At 42.7% G+C, this 13,385-nt stretch overlaps 2 protein-coding genes across 4 annotated transcripts in view; one reads left to right on the top strand and one right to left on the bottom strand.

Moving 5' to 3' along the window:
- The first annotated feature begins 238 nt into the window (after nucleotides 1-238).
- Nucleotides 239-3,350, top strand: LOC105703883 (glucosidase 2 subunit beta). Its single transcript, XM_012432630.1, has 2 exons — nucleotides 239-1,352; nucleotides 1,625-3,350. Exons 1-2 carry the CDS (start codon nucleotides 455-457, stop codon nucleotides 2,287-2,289), a joined length of 1,563 nt encoding a protein of 520 aa, XP_012288053.1. The 5' UTR covers nucleotides 239-454; the 3' UTR covers nucleotides 2,290-3,350.
- LOC105703882 (dentin sialophosphoprotein) overlaps nucleotides 3,347-13,385 on the bottom strand; it is a 123,358-nt gene continuing 113,319 nt past the window's right edge. For all 3 annotated transcript variants that reach the window (XM_012432626.2, XM_012432625.2, XM_012432624.2), the window contains 3 exons: nucleotides 9,563-9,623; nucleotides 5,542-6,860; nucleotides 3,347-5,445 (listed from right to left, as the gene is read on the bottom strand). In XM_012432626.2, the coding sequence (XP_012288049.1) occupies nucleotides 5,056-5,445; nucleotides 5,542-6,860; nucleotides 9,563-9,623 (1,770 nt within the window). In that variant the 3' untranslated portion in view covers nucleotides 3,347-5,055. The remainder of the gene's footprint in view (nucleotides 5,446-5,541; nucleotides 6,861-9,562; nucleotides 9,624-13,385) is intronic.

Consider the following 13,385-nt stretch of genomic DNA (forward strand, 5'->3'; position numbering starts at 1 on the left):
CCTGCCCGTGAGCAATCTCCCAACTCATCTCTGTCGTAAAACTGTGTTCCATGTCACTAGACGGTAGCGAGATATTTAGAAAAGGCATTCATGAAAGCCACTGAAATGTCGTGCACCTCATGTTAAACAGATGGCGGTAAGTGGGAAGTCCCAAGACCACTTAGGAATATACTCAGTCTGCTCTCTATGAATTAATAAGAACAATTCCCGGACTCACGGACTGCGTCGAGTGTCGGCAAGAGTGCGCAAGTGTGCGCGACAGTGGCGGGTTAACCTCTAATGGGTGATACTTTAGCGGGTGAGAGATTTTCGATGTTGCGCCCGTATCTCGAGTGTCTCGATCTCTATTGTGTTTAAATAAACAATATTAGGGGACATCAGATTTAGAAAGCCCGGTTCCGTTAGAATTAAAGACGTATCCGTGAAGCCGGAGTCCCGGCTGTGTAACTCAACAATGATCGATTGTTTAAAATTGTTGATTTTGATGATTGTCCACGTTTCATATCAATGCCACGTAGCCGGTACACAGGTACTTCATATTCGGGGTATAACACCTTCTATGACGGCTTTATATTCCCCAGATCGAGACTTTGAATGTTTGGATGGCAGTTTAAGAATTCCTTACACGTATGTTAATGACGATTATTGCGATTGTGGTGATGGTAGCGACGAACCAGGAACTGCAGCATGTAGTAATGGTTCATTTTATTGTCGCAATGCCGGACATCAAGGAAGCTTTATTCCTTCGGCATGGGTCAACGATGGATTCTGTGATTGCTGCGATGCCAGCGATGAATTTGGATCTGGAAAGGAATGCGTGGACAATTGCCACGAGCTCGGCAAAGAAGCTAGATTGGAAGCACAGAAGGCAGCGGAGCTGGCTCGAGAAGGCAGTAAGATTCGCCAAAGCATGATAACCAGGGGTAAACAGATCAAAGGAGAGTTTGAGACTAGATTGGTCAAGCTTCGGACGGATTACGAAGAAGCTGAACTTACAAAAAAAGAGAAGGAAGCTTTAAAAACACAGGCAGAAGTAAAGGAGAACATCGCATTACAAAAGTACAAACCAGCGGAACCAGAGCATTTAACTCCTGAAACAAAGGATGAAGATGACGAGCATGAGAACACGGATGCAGAAGCAGAAGAATATTTCAAGTTGCTGGATTCCGATAATAATGGCATTGTTTCTCTAATAGAAATTCAAACTAGAGCAACATTCGATAAGGATAGAAATGGCATTGTTACAGAGGAAGAGGCCCTTTACTTTTTAAGCAATCAAAAGGAACTTACCTTGCAGGAATTTATTGAGCTGGCATGGTCAAATATCAAAGTATTTGCAATGCTTGAACGAGGTTAGAATTATTATTCCCCCTTATCTTTATTTAAAACACTAGTAGAAAATATTAGATATTTAAATATGTAGATAATGTAAATGCATTACTAATATCCATGTGCCTAATACCAACCTTTTGCAAGTTGGATTAGATTAAACAAATGCAAGTCAGAAATAAGCAGTAACAAAAAGGTTGAATATATCTGATGATCAAATGAATTACATTCAACATTATTACAAATAAACTATCTATGTTCCTTCTTGACCTTATTAAAATTGATTTTGTTTCAGATATGTATAAGCGTGCTAGTCAAGAAGAACATGATATTTCGGAAGAAACTGTAGATCATAATAAAGAAGAAGAGGAGGAGGAAGAAGAAGAGATTGAAGCTGACAATCAACATCCTAGTAGTACCGAGAAAGAACACGAAGAACTAGAACCAGAAGTTCACTACGACGAAGAAACGCAAATGTTAATCGATGAAGCTAATAGTGCTAGAGACCGTTTCAATGAGGCAGAAAAAGCAGTGCAAGATTTACTGACAGAAATTAGAATTGTAGAGGAAAAAATTGAGAGAGACTATGGTACCGAAGAAGAATTTGCATCTTTGGATGGGGAGTGCTTTGAGTATACCGACTTGGAGTACGTCTATTCTCTGTGCTTCTTTGGAAAGGCCACTCAGAGTTCAAAGTCAGGAGGCGGTGATGTTAGTTTAGGTCATTGGCAGGAATGGATTGAGTCAGAAGGGAATAAGTATTCAAAGATGAAATATGATAGAGGTCTTACCTGCTGGAATGGTCCATCTCGTTCGACAGTGGTCACCTTGATATGTGGTAAAGAAAATAAGATTGTGTCCGTGACAGAACCTAGTCGTTGCGAGTATGCTATGGAGTTTTCAACACCTGCTGTTTGCAACTTAAATTCCATTTCGGAATCTACACACGATGAATTGTAAATTGTTATCAATAAGTAAATATACTTAAACACAGTTTGGACACTGAACCCCTGCAGAAGGGACGGCTACAAGGATAAATGTCTGTGATCCAAAAAAAGTAGCTACACCGTATGAGAATCGGAACTCGTACGCCCCTTTGGTTTTTCGTACAACAGTTTAGTGCAACTGTTACTGTAAACAGTCAACACTTTCAGAAGTCATTAATTTCTTAGCAATTGTGAATTTCTTATTAACTTTTTAGCTTAGAACGGTTGTTATGGGATTAACAACCGCTATATGTATGTATTGGAGCAACTTCATATGAGCGCGAATACGGAATGTGTAATACAATTCGTCACTTTGACGAAATGTTTAAATATTGGCGGACCCATAGTGGTCATCAAGAGTGTCATGGGTTACGCGTTCCGCAAATTCCACATTTCTTTTTAAAGCCGTTCTTGGCGTCAGAGAAGTAACAATGTAATTAAGTATCGATCGATTGTTCTTCAGAAAATCCTATAATTTTTAATTTTATATTATTTAAGGTAAAGGTTGTGAAGTTGGTCATGAAAAGTGGTAATATAAGCAGGACATCTTCTACGCTAATCATTCGTCCTTGCGAACAGCAATTCTCGCAGATGTAGCTTCAAAGGGGCGTAACGAGTAATTACTCAATTTCCTGAGTCATTCCAGTGTCAAAGTTAAAAAATTGGATAAATTGAATCCGTCAATTTTATGTTCAATATGCTCAAGCGAAGTACTGCCGCCGCTTTCTCTCGTAACATACATCACTGTTAACATTCCCGTTTCGTACACACGACAAACTTTTGAAGGACGTTTTTAAACGAATTTGCAAGAAATGAAAAAAAAAGAAAAAACCGCGAAGACAACGCGAGTCGGAATACGGTTTTACTCCCTTTTCACGTCTTCGCGAGGACGTGTATGTATGAACATAAACAACTGTACTTCGAAAGCAGTAAGCGCTCATTGTGGAAATCATGTTTTGTAATTTTTTAAAAACTCTTTCGAACGCGTACGGATTTGGGTAATAAAGGAAAAGATACGTTTCTGTCAGAACTATATATCGATGGCAGCTTTATTTACATTGCGTGTAATCGTTTTCTTATCCTTAGAATAATTTCACAATATTATACTGACTGCTTAACTACCTTCCGCACGATTCAATTAGCGATGCTTTACGCTAGGGCTTTACATGCACGGGTAATATCTGTTAACTGGACATCAGTATTTCCAAATAGTATTGCCGCTAGCAATGCAGAAATCTTTAACCGGTTTATATTAGGTCGAGTAACCGAAAATCGCGTCAAATATTGGAATTGGGAAGGTAGAGGTACAAACAACACAGTCGGATCCGGATACTGCCCACTTCGATATGAAATGTAAGAAGTAACCGTATTAGGCAAAGTTTGCAAGAGTCTATGAACGTGTCCTTATCTAAAGGCAAAACATGCCGTATCAATTCAGCAGGCTGAATCATCAATCCGTCTAGTAAGGCACTTGAAGGTTTAAGATAGGTACATCAATGTATAGGGAGCTTTGGAGCTCGAGAAGCCCGTGTACATAGTGCCACTTTGTGGAAAAGAAAAACAAAATGAACATGCAATTTAAATCTTACGGTGCAGAGGCTTTGTCCGGAAGCAGGACAATCACTGCATTCGTGCCGTGGGTCTAGTTTAAATTATCTTTTCGCAAAATTCTCGTCCAAGAAGCGAACAATTACAACATTGGCTTTGGGAGCTCTTTTACACCGAATCGCGATACAATCGCTCATTGATTATCCAGACACCGCGCAAAGTCTGTGGACTGTGAAAGAATTTAAATTGCATCGCAATTGATTAATTCCTTTACAACAAAAAGACAATTCTGCGCGTACCGATATTCCGTAGAATAAACCAAGATAAAATTTCTCGTAGAAAACACTTAGGCCAATTACACATCGCAATGGAGAATTCATGGTTTAAATCAATTTCAAGACGGACTAGACATGACTTTACATAATTGCCCTCAGAGTAAACGCTAAAGAAAGTCTGAGGAAGTATACCCGTTAACGCGATAGACCTTTAATAACATTCAGCGACGTATATTACACGAAGTTTTATTTACACAGAATATTATTGTTTGTATGTATAAGTATGTATAGTCGATCCCCTGGGACCGTCTCTACTCTACTGTACAACAATTCGTTACATCTACAGTCCTAGAGTGTTAACAACGTGTGATCGTAAACACGTTATGCCACTACAATTACGTGGGGTAATACTGGGTGCGAAAGCCTCGCACGCGAAGCTTCCGGCAGAATCTCAGTGAAATGCGCTCGTCCTCAATTAATAAGTGACACATTTCTTCAGCCTGTGTTAATAATCGTATCTCTCCTCCGCATTTCCCGAATCGACGAAATGCGTTAAGTTTTCAAGGTCGTGCGAAGATAATCGCACACTCCAGTGATTTAAATAATGCGTAAAAGTAATCGAGAGATGTACAAAAAAGGAGAGGAAAGAAAAATCCGTTGGATACGAAGAGTACGTCTTTAACGAAAAGGCCATTAAAGTGATATATCTTTTCCTGGCATGATTTTGGCCGACCGAGTCAACTGCTCAACATTCGCGTGAGTAGTCGAGACACTTTAATTTAAACACAGTCATCGCATTGTCCCGACCATTTAATTGTCGGACAGGCTTTCTCTAGAAAGAAAAGAAATCCCTCGTTATGTACAAACGATTAATCTTCAGCTGGACCAGACGTTTCCGAAACGAGAACAGAGGCCGTTCACTTGCCGAGCTTTTCGAACATGATCAGCTTCTCCTTGAAGCTTTTGGTGTCGGTCGACACCTCGGATATGTTTCCATTGAGCATGTTTTGCAAATCCTCGTCGTTTTTGCTAGCCAGGAGATTGTTGAAGAGCATCTTATTGTCCTCCTGCTTGACCGGCGAGGTCGGTGGAGAAGAGAGCTTCTTCTTCGGGAAGATGACGGAATTCCTTTGGTTCCCGTTATCGGCCATTCTCGTGACGATGGTGATGGCGAGAAGCTGATGGATGTCGATGTTCTCCTTCGTGTCCGAGGATCGTCGCCAATAGTTCTTGTCGGAGATGAGAGGTTTCGCCTCCTCCGAGTTATCCACGGTAGCGGTCTCCGCCGTTTTGGCAGCCCAGGCATCCTGGAAATCAGCAAAGATAGGAAAATTAGCTCAATGGACTCTGCCGCTAGGGAAAAAATTTAAGTAAAGCTCCCCGACCTCGACGAGCAGACTTACGCTCTTCTCGCGTCTCTCCACGACGTTGTCAGTGATTTCCTCCTCCTTCCTGTCCTGCTCGAGGTCCTTCTCCAGACTGTCCAGGGTCTCGGTGCTGTCGGACAGCTTGTTCGGCTTCTCGGAGTCGATGGTATCCGTGCTGCCGAGCTCGGAGCTCTCCGAGGACTTCTGAAGCCTCGGTGGCTTGCCAGGTGGGGTGCTCGATCTCCTCTCGTCGTCGAGACTCTCCGAGGGCACGACGTCGACCACGCTCGTGCTGGGTACCCGCTTCGGGGGCCGCCTGACTTTGCGGTTCTCGAGTTCGTCCTCGGCCTCCAGGTTGTCCGAGCTCTCGGAGGACGCTGCCGCCCTCTTCGCGGGTCTCCAGCAGCTCCGACTACCCGGAGGGTCGGTGCTCGACCCGATCGCCGGCTCCGGGGCGGCCTCGATGGATTCCATCCTCTCGAAGCTGTCCGAGGATTTCGAAACGCTCCTGGAGTATCTCCTACCCCTGGCCAGGTTCACGTCCGAGGCACTGCTCCTTTTTTGCAGCTCGCTTTCCGCCTCGAGCGCCTCGAAGCTCTCTATCGACTTCGAGATGGACTTGGCCGACCTGCGGCCCCGCAGCTCGAAGCTGCTCCTGCGGCGCTCGACCTGGTGCTCTTCCACCGCCACCTCCAGGCTGTCCGAGGACTCGAAGACTCTGTCGGTCGACTTCGAGATCGGGTTCAGGAGCCTCTTAACGACCGGCTTCGCCTCTTCGTCCTCCACCAGCTTCTCGAAACCCTCGGTCGACTTGGAGTACCGGGAATTCTCCAGGCTCTCCGGTGACTTGGAGATCCGATTCGACGAGGACCTGCGCCAGGGCAGCTTCGCCTCCAGCTCCTCGAACACGTCGGACCCCTTCGAGATGCGATTCGACGGTCTCCTGGAAATCTGTCTGACTTCGACCGACTCGACGTGCTCGGGTACCTCGCAACTCTTCGTCGCCGGCGTGTCCAGGCTGTCCGGGGACAACGAGGTTACGCTGGGTGGCTTCCTTGGCAGCTTGGCCTCCAATTCCTCGAAGATTTCAGACGTCCTCGACAGCCGGCTCGAGGACTTCCGTAGCAACGAGACCGGCTTCGACTCCATCGGCGAGTCGGCGCAGCTCCCGGTGCTGCTCATCGGCTCCAGACTGTCCAGGGTATCGGACGCTTCCGAGATCGTCGCGACGCTCGGGACGACGGACGCTGGGCTGCTTTGCGGCGCCGTGCGTCGAGGCGGCCTTCTGTTCTTCGGCCGCACGGAAATCCGGTGGAGAGCGGCCGTGTGGTTCAAACTGGCGATCTCCAATTGCGCTGGAAAATGGAAAAGATGATTACAATAGACCCTAGGACATAACATTAAATTACGTGAAACAAGTCAAGATATATAACGTCTCTGCCATTTTAAGGTGAAGTGAAACACGTCGAGGAACTTGATCAACATCGATAAAGAAAACTATTCTAAATGCCTACGTTGCCGACGTTCGTTTTTATATTGACAGCTGGGTCGAATTATATTGGGTATTGTACCAAATGGCATAATCCACCTGTCGTTTTCGTACAATAATTATAAGCAAATCGAAGTAAAACGCCAGAAATCCTCTGGATTCATGTTTTCCGGGGCCCTAATTAATTGCAGAGGGACCCCCTGAGCCATCTGTGATTTCCAGGTCAATTAAATTTTCACTCCGAAACCTCGTATTCCCATCGTTTTAGCATAGAAGCGCATACAACACTTTTTTTGCCTTTATCCCGTTCAAATGCCAGTTTATCGACTACCAGAGTGTTCTAAATTGTCGTAAAATTGTCCTGTCCCTTTCGTTTCTCATATCAGAGCCTTCAATAATTGGATATCGATCGAAATATGAGAGCTCGACGCCATTTTGGTTCTGGTGTAAGCTAAGTTAAATACTTTTCTTCAAAAATCCAAATTTTGAATGCGTCAGGACAATTCTTAGATGATCACGAGTCATGTGTCAAAGTTTCGAACAGTATGGTATAATACCCTTAAAAAAAAGTGTTGTATTCGAATCGACTGATTTGAAGGGGATTTCACTTCACCTTAATGCGAATTCTAAATCGGTTCGAAGTACATTGTGTGTCGAAGGCAAGTGAAAAAAACGTCATTTTGACGAGGGCAAAGCGAGGGCGACGATCACCCGAAGCAAAATGACTTTTCGCCCGGGACACATCCGATACTTTTTATCCAACTCCTGTTGAAAACAGGATTTTTTTATAGCATGCGGAGCAATAACTTCATGAAGCGACTTCGCTTACTTCCGGCGAAGTGAGGGTAAAGTTTTTGCGTACCCACTCGCGAAGTACATATGTGCAGTGTGACCTCAAACTGACGCTTTACACCTGTTTCGCATGCATCAAAAGATTCGTTTTCAAGGGGTTGGACAAGAAAGTATTTTATAATTTAAGGAGAAGACGGGATATTTTTTTTCTTCGCTAAGCGGAGCGCAGAAGAAACCGCGAATGTTGTTTTAAGTTAGTAGTCGACATATGAATTGTAATGAGCACCTCGGGAACGTACGTTCCCACGGCACCTGGGTAAAAGATTGTTCCTGTAACTAGGTGCTCTCACACTCTGCCGATGAATACTCGTCCGCTCGTAGGGGAGATTCTTCAAAGTGATACATAACGGAAGCTTTCTCTGCGTAGCCCACCGGTAACTTCTCTTTAACCGCGAAGTAAAATCTGTATGCGTCGAAGTAGAGCAAGTCGTGCTACTAAAAAATGCTTTCTTAGGTGCATGGTACGGCACTGTCAGGGATAAAAGACGTGACCTTAAGAATGCATTATTTTGCCATGCCTTTTGTCCCGTCTGGCTTCGTGTCATGCCGCTCCGACAGTCGATGGGTGAAAGTAGACTTTAACGTTTATGAAAAGACTCATTTTCAAAATTGTTTGCATCTAGAAGTATACAAGTGGCCAACGAAGTTGAAAAAGTTTAGTTTTTAGTTCGGTTTAATCTACAATTGCACGTATGATCGATCGGTAACTTGATTAAAGAAAGGGCCGCAGTTAACGATGCTATTTTACTAGATTTGCGTATAACTGTTTGCAATTTATGAATATAAAATATTCACAAAAGTTAAAATGAAATTAGTAATGTTCTGCTTTGTCTGTTGGACTTTAATAAGGGGTTAAAATAGTCACGTCATAATTAGATATTTTCAATTATAGGGAAACTCTTGTATGATATATATCGTATGATATAACTCGCGTATAACTGTTTGAAATTTATTAATATAAAATATTCACAAAAGTTAAAATGAAATTAGAAATGTTCTGCTTTGTCTGTTGAACTTTAATAAGGGATTAAAATAGTCACGTCCTAATTAGGTATTTTCAATTATAGGGAAATTCTCGTATGATATTAAGTATGTACGAGAAGGCAATATTTTGTAAAAAAAATTTGTTATTGCATTTGTTCTTCCTTTGGCAAAATAGTCTATTATACCCTGAGAAAAAGAATTCATTGAACCAAAGAAATGTTATGTCAATTCAAAGATTAATTATTTGACTGAAATAAACTCAAATAAATTGTCATAATTCTGAAAATACTTTGCATCCAATTTATTCGACTTTATTTGAGGTAAATAATTCCGAATTGAATTAACAAAAGATTTCTTTGGTACCATTCTAAGAAATATTTCTTTAGTTAAATACAATTTTTTTCTCAGCGTAAGATGCAATCTTAAGAATGTATTACATTGGCATATTACGTTTCATTCGATGATAGTTTTTTTTTTTTTCTGGCAGTTTATATAAGTAGTAAACTTGAACACTCATGAAAAGACTCATAAGGTTTTTCTTGTAAATAAAAAAAATAGCAACGCTATTCGTTTCTACATGTACATAGGGAACTAGGAAATTCTTTACCGAGTCACTAGTTTTCTGGTGTCGAACAATACGGAGTTATAATTAATTAGCGTTATGAGGGAATTTTGAGAAGAAGAAATAGGACAAAATGAGATGTCACGTTTCGAGAATGAAGTGGAACTCACGCAAGTCTTCCTTTGGTGATTGGACAGATTTTTCTCCAGCATCCTTCGGTGATTTGGTTACCTGTAACAAAAAAAGAAAGAAAGAAAGTTACAAGCTGATCAAGAATAACAGATCAATTAGGCTAAACATATTTGAATTTGGGACGAATCATCCCACTCTTGTAATCATTGACCTGGTTTATCAATTCCCACCGAATGTGTGCTATCCTACTATATGCTAATCGCTACGTGCGAACGGGACCTTCGAAATCAGCGATAACCGAGAATATACGTGCAGAGGAAAACCTCCTTTCAAATAAATACACATTTAATATTTAAAAACGAACTTGACATACTTTCTTCGTAACAGTGGCATAATGAACAGTACCTGCTTTAAACAAAGTTGAATTAAAAAAAAAAGCACAAAGAATTGATGTATTAAGAATAGTCTTATAATAACCCAATCGAGGCGGAAACTTTTTTTTCTGTACGTATTGAAGTTCTGTCTATGACGCACGTGGTACTTCACCGGCTTTGAATGGGTTAATTGTAATTTATCTTTATAACAGAAAAAAAAACTCGAAGATTAATACTGTACATGCAGGGAGAGTCACCCTCTCGTCAGTTGGCATTGATTCATAATGTCAAACGGCGTTATCAAAAAATTTTTTACAAAAATCCAAATTTTGAATGTGTCAGGACAATTCTTAGATGATCAGGAGTGACGTGTCAAAGTTTCGGACAGGTTGGTCTAATACCCTTAAAAAAAAGTGTTGTATTCGAATCGACTGATTTGAAGGGGGTTTCACTTCACCTTAAAGGTCTCATTGAATTTTTCGAGCAAAACATCGTAGTTTGACCTTACAAAAATATAACAACCTTCACAGTCACAATCAGGAAAACGTTTCTCATCATTTATGCGGAGGTCTATTTTGAAACCGATATTAGAATAAAATGTTAAACGTGTTTGATAATTGATATTCTAAAACAACGGGCTATTATAAAACAACAGTCACAATCAGGAAAACGTTTCTCATTATTTATACGGAGGTCTATTTTGAAACCGATATTAGAATAAAATGTTAAACGTGTTTTGATAATTGATATTCTAAAACAACGGGCAATCACCGGTAGAAGATTAGGAATCGATAGGACTCCGTGACCTGGGAAAAGGTTTTCATTTTCTGTTTACGAGGTATTAAGAGAATCCCTAAGAGGGAGTCAGTCGGCAAGCATCTTCGGAGTCGGGGATTCACCTACTTCGAGAAAGTAATCTCCGCTGGCGGCGAGCGGCCATCCAGGAATAATTCATAACTTGTGTACCGTGTCGGGGACTTTGGCAGGTCGCATATCTACAAGAGTTCTAACGGTACCGGGTACTGTCCGGTCTCCAAGTGCGACCACTTAACCGCGATCATGAAAACCGGTTGCAGGTGCCGAGGGTGCCTAGCTTTTGTGACCTCTCCGGGAGCGGAACGCCAGGTTCCCGTGGACCTGCTTTGCTTCCCCTTTCGATTGAATGCGACTCTCTCGAATAAAAAGGAAAAAGAAAAAAAATTAATACATATCCTGAGTGAGTTCAGATTAATGTCATAGAAAGCTTTCATAAGATATTATAAGTTCTTTCTTTTGAATCCGAGGATGCACTTACTAAAAAAATATACGCGGTTGAGTCACGTATCCCTTGGCGCATTTCAAGAAGATTATCGGGTTTAATTGTAGCCAGTTAAGTGGCGTATTATAACTGAAAAGTTCACTTTCTCGGCAAAATTAATTACTTGCGGTAATTTAAATGTTTCTTGCTAATGATATTTCTTGCCCCCAGGGAAATTGGTTTTGTATAGGGTCATCAACGTTTTAAGTCAACCGATAACAATTTTGTATCAAGTGGAAATGATTTTGCGACTGATTCCTTTTTTTATTGTTCTATAGGAAGTGGTTTTTTCGCCCAGGGCACGATGGTGATTCGCTGCGTTTATATAATCGGGAATTAAGCACAGAAATATATAACAATTCGCGATATCGGTGTGCAAGTAAATTGTCGTCTTCCTCGTGCATTTTTTGCGAGTCAGAAAATCTCCTAAAAATTTCTGATTCTGATTTAACACTTCCGACAAATTTGTGATTCCGTGTGTTATCTGCAGGGAAGTTTGACACCCACGTTGTGGCAGGGAAAAAAAACGCGAAATATCTTATATATAACCCCACATATGCATACACAACATATGACCACGGCCGCATCGAGTAATCCTATAAATGCATCGATCGGTTCAGGCTTTAGTGGTTCGTCAAATCTTATAAAACCAAATGAAAAGTCTTGAAATTCATTAAAGAGAGAGAAAGAAATGAGATCTATACGTTAGTATTCCGTGTGTTATCTGCAGGGAAGTTTGACACCCACGTTGTGGCAGGGAAAAAAAAACGCGAAATATCTTATATATAACCGCACATATGCATACACAACATATGACCACGGCCGCATCGAGTAATCCTATAAATGCATCGATCGGTTCAGGAGGCTGACCTAGGCCACCATTCCAAGAGTTTCTACAATTCTACCATCAGCTGCGGTGGGGTCCATAAACCCTGGAGGATGAATCTCGGAAAAACGCTCCCGTTACTCTATTACCTCGACGACGTCGTTCGTTTTTCCCACGGGAAGACGAGGGGCCGAGTCAACCTGGTCTGACGAGGCTTCTCTTCCTCTCGCCGCGGGAGTGGCGGTTCCAGAGTCGACGCAGACCTCGTAATCGGCATCCTTGCAACCGTAAATGCCGATGCTGATCCTAGGGATGGCACCGTTGGCCGGTTTCCGAGACTCGTTATCCCTCGGGCGAGTAGCCGCGAATCGTCTGCTCTCCACGGGGTTTAGGTTAAGTTGCTCGATGATCGCCCGGATGTTGGAGGAGATGCTTGTCTCCCGATGGGACACCACCATCTTTCCGAGGGCCTCTACGATCTCGCGGAATCGGGCCAAGTAAGCGATGGACGGACACCGGATCTCGACTATGCTCTAGGAACGTCTTCCCCTGGGGATCCCGCGCGTCGGCCGAAGGAGGCGTCCTCGCGTCCTTGGTTACCTCCACTGGGGCCGTTGAGGTCTTCTCGTGCCGGTCGTTGGACGCGCGGGTAAGCGCGCAAGGGACTTCCCATGAAGAGCGCGAAGTTCTGGGAGCGATCGGTAGGAAAAACCAGAGTTTGGTTCTTATTAGCGACGCTAAGGTCGCGAGTTGGAACCTGATTAGAAAAGGTCTGATTAAAAAGGATTTAGAAGTGCCCTGGCCAGAAGGGGTGTGATGAGAAGAACTCGGTCCAAGGGACGCGGGGACACGTGGATGCACAAAATCCTCGATCGAAACTCCTCCGTTGTCTGCCACGACATTATTGGGACATCATTTACTACATGAAAAGAGCTATTAAAGACGGACCCGCAAAAAGTTTGTCGCGTCGTCCAGGGTGTCGTCTTGCGGATTCGCGTCACGCGGCCTTAGTGCAAGGTGGAGGTGTATTTAGATTTTCTAAGAGATGCTCGTTAGTTAATACTAACACCCTAAGGTACCCTGGGAAATTTGTTAGTTTCCCCTGTCCACGAGTGTTTCTGAAAAGTACATTTAATAATATCCAGGAATGGCCAATCATATATTGTCAGATTACAGTATTTCTGTTTTTCCACGGGAATGCGATAATTTCCTTCAAAGTGCAGGTAGCATCTCATGTCACCGCACACTTTATATTAATTTTGTCCTACTAATTCTAGAAGTGCCCTCCTCGTGCTGGCAGGTTTTCTTACTCATTTTATCCCGGTTCTCAGAGGTTTCTCTCGTATCGCGAATCGGTGACCGAC

The sequence above is a fragment of the Orussus abietinus genome, unplaced genomic scaffold (genome assembly GCF_000612105.2).
Source record: "Orussus abietinus isolate OABI.00-Male unplaced genomic scaffold, Oabi_2.0 scaffold275, whole genome shotgun sequence".
NCBI lineage: Eukaryota > Metazoa > Arthropoda > Insecta > Hymenoptera > Orussidae > Orussus > Orussus abietinus.